The sequence below is a fragment of the Gadus macrocephalus genome, chromosome 2, assembly GCF_031168955.1.
Source record: "Gadus macrocephalus chromosome 2, ASM3116895v1".
NCBI lineage: Eukaryota > Metazoa > Chordata > Actinopteri > Gadiformes > Gadidae > Gadus > Gadus macrocephalus.
In genome coordinates this window covers 12,267,651-12,286,529 of record NC_082383.1, presented here as the reverse complement: position 1 = coordinate 12,286,529, position 18,879 = coordinate 12,267,651, and the positions used below count along the sequence as shown (strand labels likewise).

At 41.8% G+C, this 18,879-nt stretch overlaps 1 protein-coding gene across 2 annotated transcripts; it reads right to left on the bottom strand.

The window, feature by feature from the left end:
• Positions 1-4,516: 4,516 nt before the first annotated feature.
• Positions 4,517-6,860, bottom strand: LOC132449708 (uncharacterized). Of its 2 annotated transcripts, XM_060041502.1 has the most exons (4): positions 6,589-6,860; positions 6,241-6,340; positions 5,822-5,967; positions 4,517-5,583 (listed from the first exon to the last, which is right to left on the bottom strand). In XM_060041502.1, exons 1-4 carry the CDS (start codon positions 6,779-6,781, stop codon positions 5,054-5,056), a joined length of 969 nt encoding a protein of 322 aa, XP_059897485.1. In that variant the 5' UTR covers positions 6,782-6,860; the 3' UTR covers positions 4,517-5,053. The 2 variants fall into 2 exon arrangements, with proteins under 2 accessions (XP_059897485.1, XP_059897492.1); XM_060041509.1 differs by lacking the exon at positions 4,517-5,583 and having other exon boundaries at positions 5,622-5,967.
• Between the last annotated feature and the right edge of the window lie 12,019 nt (positions 6,861-18,879).

The window sequence follows — 18,879 nt, the reverse complement described above, 5'->3', positions numbered from 1 at the left end:
GTGTCAACATTGCAAACCTACCTTCAAGCGGCGGGGGGGGGGGGGGGGGGGGGGGGCAGCGCATTGATTGCTGCTGTTGACAGCGCATGCGCTACCGCGCGTATATGTCCCGCGCAAATTTTATTTTATTTAAAAAAATAAATAAAAATAAAATAAAATAAAATTCTTCTTCACCTCTCGCGGTCGACTTGGGATCTGTCGGCGGTCTACTGGTAGACCGCGATCGACTGGTTGGGCACCCCTGTTCTAGACCACTAAGATCCTCTGAGACCAATCTGTTAATTGTCCCCAGAGTAAACACGAAACATGGGAAAGCAGGATTTAGTTACTATGCAACAAATAGCTGGAATAAACTCCCAGAGGATTTAAGACTTGCCCCAACTCTGAGCACCTTTAAAACAAGACGTAATACTTTTATGTTTGCTTTAGCTTTCTGCTAAATCTTAAATACATTGCACTTTCTAAAATGCTTTTTTAACTTTGCCTTTATTTTCTATTTTAATCCTTTTTAACTTTCTATTTTACCCATTTCTTTGCATATGTTTTCTTTTACTTATCTATTATTTTATGACAATGTTTACATGTGAAGCACTTTGAGTCTGCCTTGTGTATGAAAAGTGCTACATAAATAAAGTTGCCTTGCCTTGCCTTATGAAGTAGCAGGTCCCACTCTCTACAGAATTTGTACATGAGCTCATTGATTACACTTCATACTTTTCTGTTAGTTTCAGAGAAAGTGAGTTTGTGCCAATAAAATACAGTATTTGTGATATCATTGCCAATAGACATCAGCCAGATTAGGGATGCACATGTGTATTGGATGATCTACTGATCCCAGCTGTCAACAAATAAATGCTATGAATCTGTGTCAGTATAGCTGATGTGTATCTGTTTTTCACAAACAATTGAATGGTCCCATGTTCTCAAAATGTATTTCCTTTTTTATTTTTTTCAAAACCACACTTGTATCTTATTGCAGTGTTAAAAGTTAACAGCTGGTTCTGAAGAGAATTATTTATTGGGCTGAAAAAGTCCCTACGTTTGACAAAAAGAAATTTACGATTATGTGAGAAATTGTCAGAAGTTTGGTAATGTAACACTTTCTCTGACACATGCAGAAGATGTTCATTTTTGCATCACAGTTTTCATTTTTACTGGAAAACTTAAAATTATGTGATGTGATATTTATCACGTTTATATAAATAAAAAAAAATTCTTTCATCTGGATGTTTTTGTAATGTTTTTTCCCTTACCATCACAGTTTTCGTGTTAGCACAATATCTGGCATAGCTCTTATAGACCAATTTTTTATTTGTAAACATTCGGATGCGCGCGCAGAAAACAGCGAAAGGGTAGTTATTTATAACGGCAAAAGGATGCGCCACTCGGATAATAATACAAGTAGCCTAGATAGATTTTTAAAAGATTATAGTTAATATTGATTAGATCTGATTAGTAAAATGTTTTCGACATATTTCAATAGCCTGTCACCCAGTGATAAACACTGTTATTTAGCCAAATTGACGTTAGTGGGCAGTGGGATACGTCTTCCAGATCCGTTTGCCATAGCACCTTGTCAATGGTTAAATGATGAAACGAAATGGCCTAGCATCCAGTGGCCAGAGATTTATAATTACCTAATCGAAACTCCAAGTGTATATACCCGGGAGAAGCTAAAAGCGTACAAGTCTCTGGATGCTTACAATTTTGTTCTGTGTGGTCATGTCCAAGACATACTATGGCATGATTACAATGTTCAAAACTTCGTTGTGATGAAGAGGAAGGTTCTGCCTAGCCAAAGACAGGGAAAGAAGACAGAATTGTACAAGGCCTGGGTTATCGTCAACAAGACCAACAACTGTATTCTTACTGCGAACTGCACCTGTATGGCTGGGTATGTAAACCAACATAAGTTTACTATTGTAAATGTTCATTATTTACCCAATTGTCAGTGTCAGCAACGTATATGTAAAGCCTAACGTACAAAAAATGTTTTGTTCAGGTTAGGGTCATGCTGCAGCCATGCAGCTGCACTAATGTTCAAAGTTGAGGTGTGGGTCAGGATGGGAAAGACGGAGAGGTGTTGTACTTCAGGGACAAATATATGGATCCACACATCCAAGAGAGAGGTGAAACCAGCCAGACTAAGCGAGATCAGCTTCAGAAAGGCTAAAAGGACAGACACCCAACTGAAGCCAGTCAGAGTAAAGCGTAGACAGAATAATGTAAACGGTAGGCACAATCTGAATGTAGGCAAGATCAGGTCATGTACATATAGCAATAAGGTATTCATTATATTTTATAATTAATGTAAATACATACGTTAGTATGTTAATTAATGTAAATACATACTAGTGGTGCAACGGTACGGATCAACCGTCCATCACGGTTCGGGACGCAAGTGATCCGCGGATCGGCTGATAAAAAAAAAAGTTGTGGGTTGACGTGATCAGCGCATGTTTAGAGGACAATTCCGGTGTTGTGTCGAGATCTGTTTCCCCGTCGAGATGTGTTTCCCCTAGTCCCCGCCCCCGTCCGAAATTACCCGAAGGCCCTCTGTTCCATAGGAAAGGAGGCTCACACATCTTTCAAATTCATACTGCTGACTTATTTCCCCACAACAGATAAGTGCTGTGATTTTCAGGCTGATATCATTCAATTTGACCATTTAGAACAGGGGGAACGCATCCTGACAGTCTGACAGTAATATTCCAAGCTGTCAGGATGCGTTCCCCATCTCGACGGGAAAACACATCTCGACGGGGAAACACATCTCGACACAACACCGGTATTAACAACATCATCAAGTATCGTAGCGAAATACAGTTTATGTTGTGTTTTATTTGGCGTTCCGTAAATCCCATTGAAACGTTGCAATGAGCAATGAGTCTCTCAACCAAAATCAATGGATTTACAAAATGCCAAATAAAACACCACAGAAACTGTATTTCGCTACCAAACAAAAAAGAAGAAGATAAGGATGTCTGCATTGCCTTGGGAGAGTGTAGACTCTAAACTCTCCCCAGGCAATGCAGACATCCTGAATTGTAAATCCAGGGTTAGGGATTATTTACTATCCTATCCATGATAAAAAGAAGGAATAATGCCTCAGATTGCACATTTTTTAAATATTGACCATGCTTAAAGGAAGCAGGATTATTACCTAATTTTTCACTTTATTTTGTTTTTACACAGTTGAAGATTTTATTTAAAGTCACATTTGTCTTGTTATCTTTATTGTTGTTGTTCATCCGAAAATGATCTGACCCGTGACTCAAAAACCGTGACCCGATCCGAACCGTGAGCTTTGTGATCCGTTGCACCCCTAGTTATAATCAGGGTCATGTAACTATTAATGGCAGATGTATGAAAATAAGTTCTCTAATATTTATTTTGTGTATTCAGAACTGACAGATGAAGACATTGCGGAATTGAAACTACTGGCACCTAACGCAGCTGTACTCACTACCATGGAGCTCAGTGACACAGATTCCGCAACAGAATCTGACGCAGAGGCCGAAGACCTCCCAGAGCCACTAGTAGCTCTGTATGATGCCAATCTGAGATGCCTCTGCAAAAATCAACTACAAGAGAGGAGTGAAGAGACTTTTGAAAAACTGAGGAAGGGGTTAACTAATGAGCAGTGTGTAAACCTTGAGCTTACAACTAAAAATCAGGCACAGTCTCAGGCCTGGCACACACACAGAAATGGAAGGATAACAAGCATCGTGTATACACTGTAGTAACCGAAACAGCTAAACTAAACCTTGTAAAACAGGTAATGCACTACAATAAACAAGACTTGTCCCATGTGCCAGCAGTACTTTGGGGAAGAGATATGGAGGACACAGCCAGAAGACAATACACAGAAATAATGAAAGCACAACATTCCAACTTTGAAGTGGAGCTTTGCGGTCTTGTTGTGCGGCCAGACAAACCACATCTTGGGGCATCGCCGGATGGAATAGCAAACTGTACCTGCTGTGGGAAAGCAACCCTAGAGATTAAGTGTCCATACAAATACCGTGATGGTCTTACAGGGAGTAGCGAGGACACACAGTTCTGCTTAGACAAAGCACTACAATTAAAGAAGAATCATGGATACTACCATCAAGTTCAGCTACACATGTTCGTATGCAACACCCAGTACTGCGACTTTGTGGTTTGGACAAAGCAAGTTGTTGCTATCAACCGCATCACCAGAGATGAAGAAATGCTACAAGCAGTCCTGCCTAAAGCTGAAAAGTTCTTCAAACAGAGTATTTTGCCTGAGCTGTTAACACGCAGCATGGATCCACTGATGCAGTCACCTACAGTCTGCTCACACTGTCAAAGGCCAGACTTTGGAATGATGATTGACTGTGCAAAGTGCAAGAACCATTTCCACTACACATGTGCCAGAGTAAGAAGAAAGGTTGTGGATTGGTGTTGTGAACAGTGCAAAAAAAAACAAGTCAGAATGAAATGTTCTTCGAAGCAAATGATTTAATACAGTACTAATATTTTAAATTTGAATGTGCAATTAATTGTGTTGATGACAATAAACAGTTACTTACAGAATAAATCTAAATTAAGCTATTTTGGGACTATACATTTACAAAGGTTTGTTAGTGCTCCACAAACAATCACTATATCATCTAACAGGTCAACCTGTGTGAGTGGAATAATAGTTGTCAGAATTTTAAATTTTTTCCATCTACCTATTATTCGTTCAATGTGTATTCTCACATTAGACAAACGCCTTGATATGTCCACTTCTTGAGCAGAGAGCTGCTTTTTACCTTTGGTAAAGTGAGGGATCCTAAGTGTGGCACCACGTGTGGCAAGCTCATCTCTGATGGTAAAACCCCGATCTGCTAGTATCTCATCATTATGCTCTAGAAGGTCATAAAATCCAGACTCAGCTGTAATTTGTTTGTCTGAAACTCGCCCACCCCAACCTGCCGACAGAAAAGAAATGGCTCCTGAAGGTGACATGCCAATCAAATATTTAATAGTGTTGTGACTTTTATAATTCGAGTACGTCTGGGCTCTGGAGGTTAAATTTGTGGGTCTATTGATAAAAATTTCTGTAGTCAATAATGCACCTGCAATGTTTATATTTAGGTTTAAAACATTTTGGCATATTCTTTAATACTGCATGCTTGCTTGGCCACTTTATGAGAGGCTTTAAAGTCGCAGACATAACAGGGAGCCAACTTCTCAAAATGTTTGAAATGTCACTTTCTGTGACATTAAATCTGAAAGCAATATCCTTGTTGCAGAGCCCTAGTCTAAGTTTCATTAGGACGATCAATAGATGATCCTTCAGGTTCATAGAGCCACGCACAACCTCTACACTGTTTTTAAGTTTGTGACTCAACCACTCAAATAAGACACTGGTCAGCCCTGTGAAAAACAGAACCTGCACTGCTTTACTCTTGATAGAGCTAAAGGAAAATTGTGTATTCATGAGTGTTGCCTTTAGTTCCTCATTCTCAGTTTTCAGTTTGTCGATCTCCAAACGCAGATTGACACACTCTGTAGAAAGTTGGCTGTACTTGTGTTTCAGATCATCATGGAGAACCTTTGGGACTGTGGCTTCTGAAATAGATATTAGATAGTAATAGAATTAAGACTTAATAAAATAAGCACTGTCACTTGTTTAAGTTGAGCTTTTCTCAATATTTTTTAAGGATGTTTTCAAACAGCATGTGCTAAACAGAATAATGATCAATGTCATTAACAACACAGTTATGCTGTATTAAACAATATATAAACAAAACCTGATTCATCCTAATAATGACTGCCCTACATTAGTTAAGGTATTATAAGCTCTTACCAGTGCATTGATCAGCACCAGGCTCCACTCTGCAGTCATCTGAGGACAGGCAAGCTCCAGAAGCCTCATCACTAGCTTCTTTGGACCGCTGTACATCATCTGGTGGTCTGTGGATGGTTTCTTCCCTTTTTCTTTTCCTCTTAAATCTGATACACAGAGATGAAGTCAAACCGTCAGTCCAAAACAGTTTAGTTGCTTGGTAGATCATAGGAGGTTATCAGGTACCAAAACCAAGTCAAGTGTAAATTACATAGCATAGCTTAACAGGGCTTCACAAGACAATGTAGACATGACAAAAATCTGGTCTGACAAATTATCTAAAAACTATCTGACCTTACTTGCCATACATTCTCTGCATTTTAATGCATGCAATGTGATTCCAGTTAGCAACTAAATAAGGCTAAAGTGACAATATTTACCTCTCAAGTTTTGTATCTCCTTTGTCTATTTCACACTGGGTTGCGAAGGAAAAGACAGAAGGTACAAAGTCGGGACTATTGAAGTCCATGGAGACCTCTCCTGTCCAAAAAACAATATTCTAGTTATTGACAGTACGATAGTGTAACAGGTAAATTTAGCCTGAGTTTGCCAAGCTTACGAGACTAGCTAGTCGTCAAGACAACGTAACACAATTTAAGGTAAGTTAGCTAAAACTACATTATTCTGTGTTCTAGCGTTAGATAAGCGTACAACTTTACCATTATTTTGTTGTTGTAAGCCAAACCGAGTGATGTGTCTGATTGAGTGAAGTTCTTAGGTTAACTTACCTGATATGAAGTGTGAACTGCAAAGCCTGGCATTTTTAATAAGGTCTTTGTTCCAATCGGATCTTCTGATAGCTTGTAACCAACGACGTCTGCGGTTGGCATTAAACGAGTTGTTATCTGATGGTATTCTGTAAAACTTCAGGTCACTGTTTACAGAATTACGATTCTGGCATCCCACGGCACAACACGACATTTTTCTGTTTGTCTTTTGCCACCGTCTTGCGCGATTGAACCTGTGTGACGTCGTTCTGACGTAAGGTGAAAATTGGTCTATAGTACAGCAGATAAGCATAACGATTGTGCACTTTTTGAGAAAAGCATATTTAGGTCAAGGTCAAGGTAAGAATTTACCAAATTTTGTCCGTAAATGCGAACTTTTGCCAGGTGGTGGCGCTACATCAAATCTCGTAGGGTTATCAAAATCGACGTGGTTGGTCCTGTACCTGTCAGGAATGTTCACAGAAAATTTGACATGTTTCCCATTAAAACCTTTAGAGTTATCGAGGTCACAAGGCAAGCCCACGTTATCGATGATCTGCTTTTCAGTTGTTGTTAGTTGTCATAGTAACAAACCCTGACACCCAAACGTCAACAGCCATCAGAAAACCCAACTGTTCAAATCCTCCTCCTGTAGTAAGTTATCCAAAAAAAATGCATTTAAGTCATACGTTTGGATTCAAAATATTTATTTAATACATTCATACCGTTTAATTAAAATAAAAAATATTCAAAAATGTAATACAGTGTATGAGATTAAGGGTTAACTGACATAGTAAAGTAGTTAGCCAGCTAGTGAACTAAACGTGTCATGGAGGTCTAAAAATGATATTGCTAAATCTTTTTCCTGATTAAAGTGTATGATACATTATTGTAAAAATCTTGTCTTCGACTTCAATAAATGGTGGCACTTCTTTTAAATGCTCTTCCCTGCTTCTTATGAAAATGTATAATGACAGTTGTTTTTTGTTTTCAGTGCTGATATCGCAATAATGAAACGTCACATCCTAATGGACTCTACCCAACCCTCTTTAGCCAAACACTCAAAGGCAACCCCCGGCACCAACTGGCACATGTGTGTCCTCTGCCAAACAGAAACTGATGAACATTTACAATGTCCTCTCAGATAGACAAAACAGCCCAATAATTGTGGCTATGCATCCCTGGCAGACGACCTTCTCCGGGTTCCACACCCTTCAGCACATGCCCATGGACCTCAATCTGAATAGATTAAATGACGGCGATGGCATAGAATGAACTCTGAAGGCACACAGGGCTGAGTGGCACAAGAAATGTCGGCTAAAAGTAAATAAGAAGGCGTTTGAAGAGCAAAGTCGACGAGAATTTGACACAAAAACAAGAAAGTATCTTGATCGTGCATACAAGATCTGCTCACAGCCAACCACAGTCCATTGAGAATACTTGTTTCTTCTGTAATGAGTCTGCTGGTTCTCCAGACCTACATAATGCATCAACTTACAACATTGACACAAATGTGCGCAAGTGTGCCCTGAAACTTGAAGACACTGCTCTGTTGGCCAAGCTTGCAGCAGGAGACATGATTGCTATTGAGGCCAAGTACCATCAACACTGCTTGCGTTCACTGTACAACAGAGCTAGACAGGCTTCAACCAAAACCAATGATGAAGAGCATTCCTGCCTGCATGGCATAGCCTTTGCTGAGTTAGTGGCATTTTTGGAAGACATGAGTAGTGAAGAGGATAGTGCTCCTGTGTTTAAAATGATAGACATTACTGTGCTTTACACGGTAAGGCTGAAGCAGCTTGGTCATACTGTAGAAGCACGGATTCACACTACCAGACTGAAAAACCGACTGCTTTCTGCACTTCCTGATCTGAGAGCACATTCACATGGAAGAGACATACTTCTTAGTTTTGAGAAAGACATTGGACCAGCACTCATGGTGGCCTCTCATCATGAGAGGCCATGCGGGCAGCACAGGTTGTGCGCAAAGAGATCTTTGACTCAAAATTCTGCTTTGATGGGGCATTCCAGGCTAACTGCCAGCAGGCGGCTGTGCCAGCATCCCTTTTGGCTTTAGTCAACATGATACTTGCTGGGGCAAACATCAAGCATCAGACTCAGCTGTTCCATACAACCAGAGGTTAAATTGGGCCGGGGCTGTCCGGGGCGGAGCCCCGGCACATAAGCGGCCGGGTCTGGAGTTCTGCGCAGCAGATCAGCTCCAGCCGATTTTGTCAGTCTGCCTAGTCCATCACGAGCAATGTTGTCCTACTCATTTACAACTTTTCCATTGCAAATCTATGTTGTTTTAAAACACAATTCTAAATAATGGAGTAGGGATAGGCTGTCCTAGACATCTGGAGCAAGTTTGAGAAGTAGGCATATCGCGCACGAAACTTGCGCAGCAGCTCCTCCTCCCCCCAGATCAGACAACACAACGTCAAATCATCAACGGTCATCATCAGACATAATTATCGTAGTAGATAGGTGAATGGCGAGGTAAGAGAAACTAAATTAAAGGTGCACGGTATTTTGAAAGAGGTCGATCATCACCAATAGGCTAATATCATTATATATGGGCTTGCATTTTCATTAAGCAGGAAAAATTAACCTTAGACATGCAGGGATAGCCTGCTACTGGTATGTCAAATGGCAAGCGCTAGTTAAAAAGAACAATGCTGCTAATTCTAAATGATTTAGCAAGTAGTCTATGCGATCTCCGAATCACATTTCTCATTCCTAGCTGGATGAATTTCAAACTTATTTGTATCTATGAATTGCAGTGCATTGCCTAGGCTATTTATTTGTGAGTACAGTAGGTCCTGTGATTTAATGTTTGCATATAGGCTACACAGCAGGTTAGATTTAAAAGCCTGCGTTAACATGATGGTGACGTAGCCTATCGGCTAGCCTTCAAGAAAAAGATAGCTTCATTCATTCAAAAGTGTTTTATTTAAAGAACGTTTGATTACATCATTATATAATATGAACCATTTTAAAAGACATTCTATCTACTTCTTAACTTAGGGTGAAAGTCAACAAGTGAACATTTCAGAGATAAAAGGTAAACATGAGTGGAACAAAAATGAGGAAGCTTACAGATTTCTTCAAAAGGTGGGCAGCTGCTATCCAAGACATAATTTTGAAATAATTAAGCTAGGCCCGTGTGCAGAAGTCACTGTAACCAAGCTGTGATTTGTTGCTAGATCTTTTCATCCTGATAGTGTGTCTGTCATGTCTTAAGTGCTGTCTCTTCCTCCACTAAACTAAAAATGCAGAGTTGAACAGAACAGGGATGAGGATGGAGCTGAGGGCAGAGGAGATGAGGCTGGACAGGGCAGAGGAGCTGAGGATGGACCGGGCAGAGGAGCTGAGGATGGACAGGGCAGAGGAGCTGAGGATGGACAGGGCAGAGGAGCTGAGGATGGACCGGGCAGAGGAGCTGAGGATGGACAGGGCAGAGGAGCTGAGGATGGACAGGGCAGAGATGAGGACACTGAGGGCAGAGGAGGTGAGGCGGGACAGGGCAGAGGAGCTGAGGATGGACAGGGCAGAGATGAGGACACTGAGGGCAGAGGAGCTGAGGATGGACCGGGAGGGACAGGTGCAGATGAGCATGTAGGTGCAACTGACAACTTCCCTGACTGCTGGAAGAGACAGCAATATGATTATTTAAAAAAAAAACTACCCATTTCTTGTGGCAAAAAATAAAAAATTGGGATGTGAAACATGCAGTGCGGCATCATCACTTGGGGCAGAGAGAACAGGTCAACTCAGATACACATTTTCCAGTGAATGGCAAAACTGCAGAGTAGAAATTTTAGCATCAACTCACAATGTCTTTAGGACAGCGTACTACCTGGCAAAGGGCAACAGGCCTTACTCTGATCATCCTAACCTAGTAGAGCTACAGAGGATGAATGGTGCAAATGTTGGCCGTGTACTCTATTCCAACGTCACATGTGCAGACATAGTGCATTTCATATCTGTAGAGATGAGACAGGCATTACTGAATAGCATTAAACAGACTCAGCCAAAGCTCACAGTTATTGTGGATGAAAGCACCTCATTCAGTAAGAAATCGTGTCTCATTGTGTACCTCAGAACATCTGTCCATGATTCTGAGCCTCTTACGTTCTTCTTAGATTTGCTTGAATTAGAAAGTACAACAGCAGATGGAATCACTGGTGATTTACTCAAATGCCTCTTAAAACATGGTCTTCATGAGGATTTTCTAAAAGAATGTCTGGTGGGTTTCTGCTCTGATGGAGCTGCCGTAATGGTGGGGAAAAAGAATGGAGTGTACACACAACTTAAAACTAAGTTCCCAGGTCTCATTGGTTGGCACTTTCTGAACCACAGGTTGGAGTTGTCTGTGTCAGATGCTGTGAAGACATGCACTGAGACCAACCACTTTACAGCTTTCCTTGACAAGTTGTACTGCCTATACCATCAGTCACCCAAGAACCTTAGAGAACTTGATGCTGCAGCTTCTGAGGTTGGTGTGTGTCTTCGAATCGGTAGAGTCTTAGGGGTAAGGTGGGTGGCTTCATCTTTCCGAACAGTGAAAGCCATTTGGATGATGTATGCTGCACTCCACAGTCATCTCACAGCTGCAGGTCAAGATGTTAACAGAACATCAAGTGAGAGATCTATGTATTCGGGCCTAGCTGTTAAATTGAGTTCGGATGCATTTCTGAGGAACCTGGGACTAATGATGGATGCACTGGAGGAACTCAAAGACCTGTCTGAGGCCCTGCAGGCCAGAGACATTAGACTGTCTCAAGCAGTGAACCTCATTAAAAGACAGACTGATGTGTTTACCGCCATGAGTGAGGATCCAGAAAATGGCCCCTTCTATAGAAAGGCATGTGAGGCAGTGCAGCAAGGGTCTTTCAATGGCATAGCACTTCATGGTGATAGAGGGCAGAAGGTCATCAACCCAACCAAGTTTTATGAGGCCTTATGCCAGAGCATGAAGGAAAGAATGGTGAGGAGTGAAGAGGAGTCTCTCTTCACCAAGATTAACATCTTGAATCCCGAAACATGGCCGAGCCCTCTACCTGTGATCTATGGGGAAAGTGAGTTGAGGGAACTCTGTGACCAGGTAAAAGTTGGTTTCACTGGAGTGAAACAAGCTTACCGTGAGTACAAAAACAAACCAGACACAATGCAAAAGGCCCTTCTCACACTTAGACATGCCGTTAATACCATTTCTGTCAGCAGTGCAGAGTGTGAGAGGGGGTTTTCTGAGATGAATAATGTTGTGATCATTGAGATCCAGATTGAATGTGGAGAATGTGTCGGCTTTGATGTTCATTAAGCTGGTTGGCCCTCCTCTCAAATCTTGGAAGTCTACCAGGTTTGTCAGAAAGTGGGTGGCAACCAGAAGGTCAGCTGATCACTTGGCCTGTAGGAAAAGGGAAAGTAATGATGTGGTATCTCCATATCAGACCATATGGGAGGTGATGAATTAGATGTACATGATGCAGTGTAACTAGAAAATGTAGTAACAAAGGGATTACCATTGCCCATTATTTGTTCAAATGTTTGTGTTCATCCATGTCAATGTACCTTAAAGACATATTGTTTTTGTTGTTTGTTTTTGTGAAAATAAAATCAGCTCTTAATGTGACCTCATCAAACACACTCAAAATCTACAGTGTACATATTAAGCAACATATAAAAAATGCTAATTTCTTTAATGTACTAATATAACGACTATCATGGATTTTTTTTTTTGCAACCTTAATTTTGGCTCTGCGTACTCTGCGTATGGGGAGCGGCGGCCCCTCCGGATCAGAGCCCCCCCACATAGAAAATCCCAATTTAACCACTGCATACAACCACTACACAACCTGCCTTAGCAATCTCACAATTAATGTTTTTTAACAGTGTGAAGAATGCACAGCATGTGGATTCACCAAGCTCAGCACGTCACTGCCGCAGCCAAGAAACTCCACTCCCACTCTTTCTGTCCCTTAAGATACATGCAGTTACAAGAAGCAGAGGGCTCATTGACACACTGTTCAATCTGGGATTGTGTGTTTCCTATGACAGGCTGTTGCAAGTCTCATCAGAAATTGCAAACAGTGTATGCCAGCGCTTTAAGGTGGAAGATGTAGTGTGCCCACCCAAGTTGCGGAATGGACTTTTCACAACAGCAGCAGTGGACAACATTGATCACAATCCAAGTTCTGCAGCAGCCAACGATTCTTTCCATGGCACTGGAATCTCACTTATGCAGCATCCATCACACACACATGGAGGAACTGATCGTGGAGTATTAGTGATTCATCAGGGTGGATCATCCACCAAATCAGTGACTCCTCTGCCATCAGCCTACACCTTTGTGCCACCAGCTGCCTTCAGGACAAAAGACTTCAATGCTCCTATTGTACAAGGTCCTGTGAGACCTTCTGACCTCCTGGTTACTGCAGCTGCCAAAGAAGATGAGTATGCATGGCTCAACAAAGTCAAAACAGCTGTTGAAAAGTATACCATGGATGGCATGATATCGTGGTCTGCTTATCACGCTGACGCACACCAAGCAGTCATTCCACCTGCAGCAATCAACTCACTACTTCCTCTGTTTCTTGATAACGCACACTCAGTGGCAATGGTGCGTCACTCAATGGACATTGTCAGGGCGGCAGTTCAGAATGTGAACCCTGGTCAGATTCCTGTCCTTGCTGCTGATCAACCTCTGTATGCACTTGCTAAGGAAATTCAGTGGACCTGGCCAGCCACTCACGGAGAGGATCACTTTGTGATCATGTTCGGAGGTCTACACATTGAGATGGTAGTAAGACCAAGCTGCCTCAGCCTTCCCGTGTAAAGCTCAGTAATGTCTATCATTTTAAACACAGGAGCACTATCCTCATCACTACTCATGTCTTCCAAAAATGCCACTAACTCAGCAAAGGCTATGCCATGCAGGCAGGAATGCTCTTCATCATTGGTTTTGGTTGAAGCCTGTCTAGCTCTGTTGTACAGTGAACGCAAGCAGTGTTGATGGTACTTGGCCTCAATAGCAATCATGTCTCCTGCTGCAAGCTTGGCCAACAGAGCAGTGTCTTCAAGTTTCAGGGCACACTTGCGCACATTTGTGTCAATGTTGTAAGTTGATGCATTATGTAGGTCTGGAGAACCAGCAGACTCATTACAGAAGAAACAAGTATTCTCAATGGACTGTGGTTGGCTGTGAGCAGATCTTGTATGCACGATCAAGATACTTTCTTGTTTTTGTGTCAAATTCTCGTCTACTTTGCTCTTCAAACGCCTTCTTATTTACTTTTAGCCGACATTTCTTGTGCCACTCAGCCCTGTGTGCCTTCAGAGTTCATTCTATGCCATCGCCGTCATTTAATCTATTCAGATTGAGGTCCATGGGCATGTGCTGAAGGGTGTGGAACCGGAGAAGGTCGTCTGCCAGGGATGCATAGCCACAATTATTGGGCTGTTTTGTCGATCTGAGAGGACATTGTAAATGTTCATCAGTTTCTGTTTGGCAGAGGACACACATGTGCCAGTTGGTGCTAGGGGTTGCCTTTGAGTGTTTGGCTAAAGAGGGTTGGGTAGAGTCCATTAGGATGTGACGCTTCATTATTGCGATATCAGCACTGAAAACAAAAAACAACTGTCATTATACATTGTCATAAGAAGCAGGGGAGAGCATTTAAAAGAAGTGCCACCATTTATTGAAGTCGAAGACAAGATTCTTACAATAATGTATAATACACTTTAATCAGGAAAAACTCATGATTTAGCAATATCATTTTTAGACCTCCATGACAGGTTTAGTTCACCAAAGAATCATTGTTGAACATCTGTTGCATCTAAAATGTGTAATTGTATCATATGTTGTATAGTCTCTCTTTGTTTCAACATGTTTGAAGTCAGTCATTCATGCCTTTTATGTGATTCTTAAATCAAGCAACTATGAATAACTCTTAAAATCAGCTAAATTAGTTCTAAAGTTCTTTCAAGATTCAGTGATTCTTAAATCAAGCAACATTCAAGTTGCTTGATTTAAGAATCATTGAATCTTGAAACAAGTTTAGAACTAATTAGGCTGATTTTAAGAGTTATTCAATTCGCCTTAAGATACCTAGACTAAGACAATTTATGCTCAATTTAAGATCATGCTGTAAAATTTACAGTATAATCTTAAATTGAGTAAATAACTTTTAAAACAAGGCAAATTATCTATGATGTATAATTATAAGATTTAAAATCTTGGTAAGTGCCAGATTATTTGCAGCGTGTAATCGCGGACAAAAGGGGACATTTCATAGTGGATGGTGGAAACCAGGACAGTCGGGACGCTAAAAGAAGTATGTTGTGTGTGTGTGTGTGTGTGTGTATTGCCTTGGGTATGAAGGATTTTGTATCGAGAGATTTTTTGGCTAGAGGCACTCTTTATCTTCTGCCTGATGGAAGCAGCTCAAAACAGCCGTGGAGGGGGGGGGAGGGATCGAGGAGAATGGAATTGGTCTTCCTTTACACTGCTTGAGTGTGCAAGTCTGAAAGCTGTTTTTGTAGGATGCTGGTTATCTTGCTTGCCTGCTTAATTATCCTAGCCAGTTATCCCTTGCATCTGCTTGTTAGGAAGCTGTACCAAGATGTAATGTTGAAGGAGATGACAGATTCGATCAGTTTCTTATAAGCCGTTAATATAATGTCCTTTCTGACATCGAACCCTTTCAGCTTCCTCAGGATACACATGCGTTGTTGGGCTTTTTTGTAAACTCCTCCTGCGTTCTGGGTGAAGGACAGGCGGTGGTCTGGTGCCAAGGTACTTGAAATGTTAAACCTGTTCAACCACTTGCCCCTCCAGCCTTAAAGGTGTGGAGAGTGGATGTGGGGTTTCGGGTGCCCAGCACCTATGGCAACACAGTTCTTTGGTCTTGCTGATGTTTAGTTGCAGTGAGCTCTCCTTGAACCACAGGGCCATGATGCTGACATACTGCCTGTAAGTGGACAGGATGTACACGCCATGTCATCAGCATATTTAAATTGTTTTAGGAAACCATGGAAACAGAAATTGTCGGAGTAGTGGGACGTTTGAAAACAATGGAAAAACCGCCCCTGTGACAAATAGATGTCAATGTCGGAGTGGCGTTATGTCTGAATGGAAGGCGGTCCCCCTCATAACAATGCTGTTTGCCAACCCTTGAACCTAAGAAAAATGACAAGGCAATCTTTTTACGAACAAGTTTACATGCAGGGAACTACACCAAAAGCATAACATGGGTAAAGTTATAATGGAGGTTAATTTCTCATAAAATGTAACAGTTCTGTTAACGAAGAACATGCATTATATGGCCAGCCGGACATTGCAAATGATATAGGCTACACCAGAGGCGGAGTGGCCATAGGGACGATCGGGAGGTTTCCCGGTGGGCCGGTCTACTTATGTTGGCCGCGGTGTAGTAGGTCACGCGGCCGGTAACAAATCAGTGGCCGCTACGGGAAGCTCCCGGTATGAAAAAGTGCCTAGTGTCTAGTGATCTAAATAAACAAGAACCTGGATTCAGGGATTTTGCCTGTATCTGGGGGACGAGACAGACGGACAGCAAAAAAAACATGGAAACAAACGTGTATAGTAGCGAGTACGCTAACACCCCAGCAAGCAAGCAAGCTAGAAAAACTTTTACAGACACTTTTGTAAAAGTTTGTAAAATTTTACAGACACCATCAACAAGAAAGCCACAATACAAAGAGAACAAAGTTCACCAAAGGGTACTTACAATTTCAAGAGCAACATGGCCAAGTTGGCATCCAATTTGAAGTGTTCTTTTTCTTTCAGTTCACGCTATTCCTGAGAAGTTCGCCCAATGTTTACTTGTGTCTGGCCTCTCTGTCGGTCATTCTCCCTTTTCTCTTCTTCTGTTCCTCTGACATTGGGTTTCTCTGTCTCTTTTTAGTTGGCTGATCGATGATGAATGTAACAATCCCTTAACTACATGTGTTTATATCTAGCCAGTTCCCTGTTTGTGGGTCTGTAGTGCCGTAAAGCAATTCGTTACTTCGCGAGACCCGAGACTCCTGCGAGAGTTGGTGGCGGGTCGCCGGCCGAAACTTGCATTTTCCCTTTCTCCGCCTAGATGCGCTAGGGGGAGTCGAAACACCTACCAATCGACCCATAAAGTGTTATAGAACCATCACAATGACTCTAAACCTGCTTAATTAAGGTAAATTAAGCTACAAAAGTTGCATAGTTCCCCTTTAACGGATGCCCGCCCAGCACTCACCTGGAGCACACACCCTCGGACGGCGTAAACAGACGCGGAACAAAACGCTGAACCGGATCGCCAGACTGGAACAATCTCACGCATCTTGGGAGGAGACCGGCTGTTCCGGAAAGACAATTATTGAGACTCTCCCGTGGCTCACAGAGCCACCATTATTATTTTTGTTTATTCTCGTGTTGGGTGCAGTCCCACGCGTTTCAGTTTACCATTGAATAGATGCCTCTTTTGGCATAAAACGTTCCCTGACGTGCGGCCACAACATACACAAACAAGAGCTAGGGGGCTTTGACCTTGAGGTGTCAATTTGCTTATGGTTTTCTGGCACCCTTCGCTGTTCACCGCTCCAGGCTCTTCACATCTAACTGCTCTTTGAATTATAGTGGATGAAATTAGATCAAACAGAATAGTACAATTTTCTCAACACAAAGGCGAGCAAAATATAGCAGATACATCTGGAAAGGCTTCTGGTTGAGATAGTTCAGGCTGTTCTTCTACCAGCGGAAAGGCTTTGCAACCTAATGGCTTGCAGTCTATTCTTATCCCTAACCTCTACCTGTCCACACACACATGCGCACGCACGCACACACAGTCTCTCACATCACAGAAACACAGGCGCTCTCTCTCTCTCTCTCTCTCTCTCTCTCTCTCTCTCTCTCTCTCTCTCTCTCTCTCTCTCTCTCTCTCTCTCTCTCTCTCTCTCTCTCTCTCTCTCTCTCTCTCTCTCTCTCTCTCTCTCAAATGTGTCCTTTCCTCAATTCCATTGTGTGTTAAAGTTACTGCTCGGATACATCAGATTCATCATGTTTTCAAACCAACGTAATAAGCTGTACCTGTATCCATAGTAACAGTGACAGACCACCCTGATGTTGGGATATCAGGGTGACCTCACGCAGAGACAGGAGGAGTTCTTGCACAAGTTGAAGATTGTTAAGTTAATCCGCAACAGCCTCATACTACATGCCGGTTGGTTTGGATGTGTCATTAATATATTATTACTGTTTAACCATTGCTATGCAGAGATTAATTTAAGAGCAACAGGATATAAGAAAATATCTTGAATATTGAACCGAAAATATATTGAATAATATGAATAGTATTCAAACCTCACAAGAGCAAAATACGTGTGGCATGAACAATACTTTTAATTTACTCAGACTAGGAAAGGGAAATTAAAAATGAAACGTACACAATCATATTTTTTTACTTTCAAGGACATCCATTTGCATTATCTGAATCTCAAAGGTGAGCCCCACCAAGTTCTGAGTATTTTTTTCCAGGTCCATGCCGGTCAAGCCCCAACCCATTATCAATTACTTAGAAATTATTTATAATAAAATGAAGCGAGAGAATGATAAATCATTTAAAGACCACCGACAATAATTGCATGGCACGGACTAGTGTTCGTTTTCTCTTTGAAATGGGTTGAAAGAGTTCAGGCGTGGAATGTGCCCTACCGAATGTTTGAATGGTATTTCATTAGGAAACCTCTGCTTCTTACTGTACTTTACCATCAAATTGTGAAAGATGGCCACATCAGAAAGCATATCTATGTCAATACTGGCACAGCTGATGGGGAGGGAGAGAGAGAGAGAAACCGTGAGAGACAGACAGAGAGAAACTGAGTAAAAGCGAGGAGAATTTCAAACTTCTGAACACTTTCAACATGAAGGTTATCCCAAGGGTCCTGATTTCTTTGAAAGATGCCAGTGAAGCCAGGAGATACAAACTATTTTTTCCCTGGGGCAGGACGGCCACAGAAGCCTCTAGACTCAGCAGGGGACTGTGTGTGATAGCATTTGTGTCTAGGTGTGTGTGTGAGTGTGTACGCATACGCATGTGTGCGCACAAGTGTCAGAATCTTAGATCGAGTCGTATCTTCAGGTTCTCATTACGTAGATAATATGAATTTCACTATATGACCCGCTTGGACATTTTTGGAGAAAAACGGCGAGGCTGTGTACCTCCTCACTTGACTATCACAGCTGGTCCAACATTCCTCGGCACTTGACTCCATCAAACAGGACAGGTAAAGTGGCCTTTGCATATTCATGGT

Bases quoted from the DNA above. Each gene is read 5' to 3' on its own strand.
- LOC132449708 (XM_060041502.1), bottom strand. From the start codon at position 6,781: ATGTCGTGTTGTGCCGTGGGATGCCAGAATCGTAATTCTGTAAACAGT. The intron at 6,341-6,588 runs GTAAGTTAACCT...TTTTTTGGACAG, and splicing joins CAGTTCACACTTCATATCAG to GAGAGGTCTCCATGGACTTC. The intron at 5,968-6,240 runs GTAAATATTGTC...TCTGTGTATCAG, and splicing joins GGAGATACAAAACTTGAGAG to ATTTAAGAGGAAAAGAAAAA.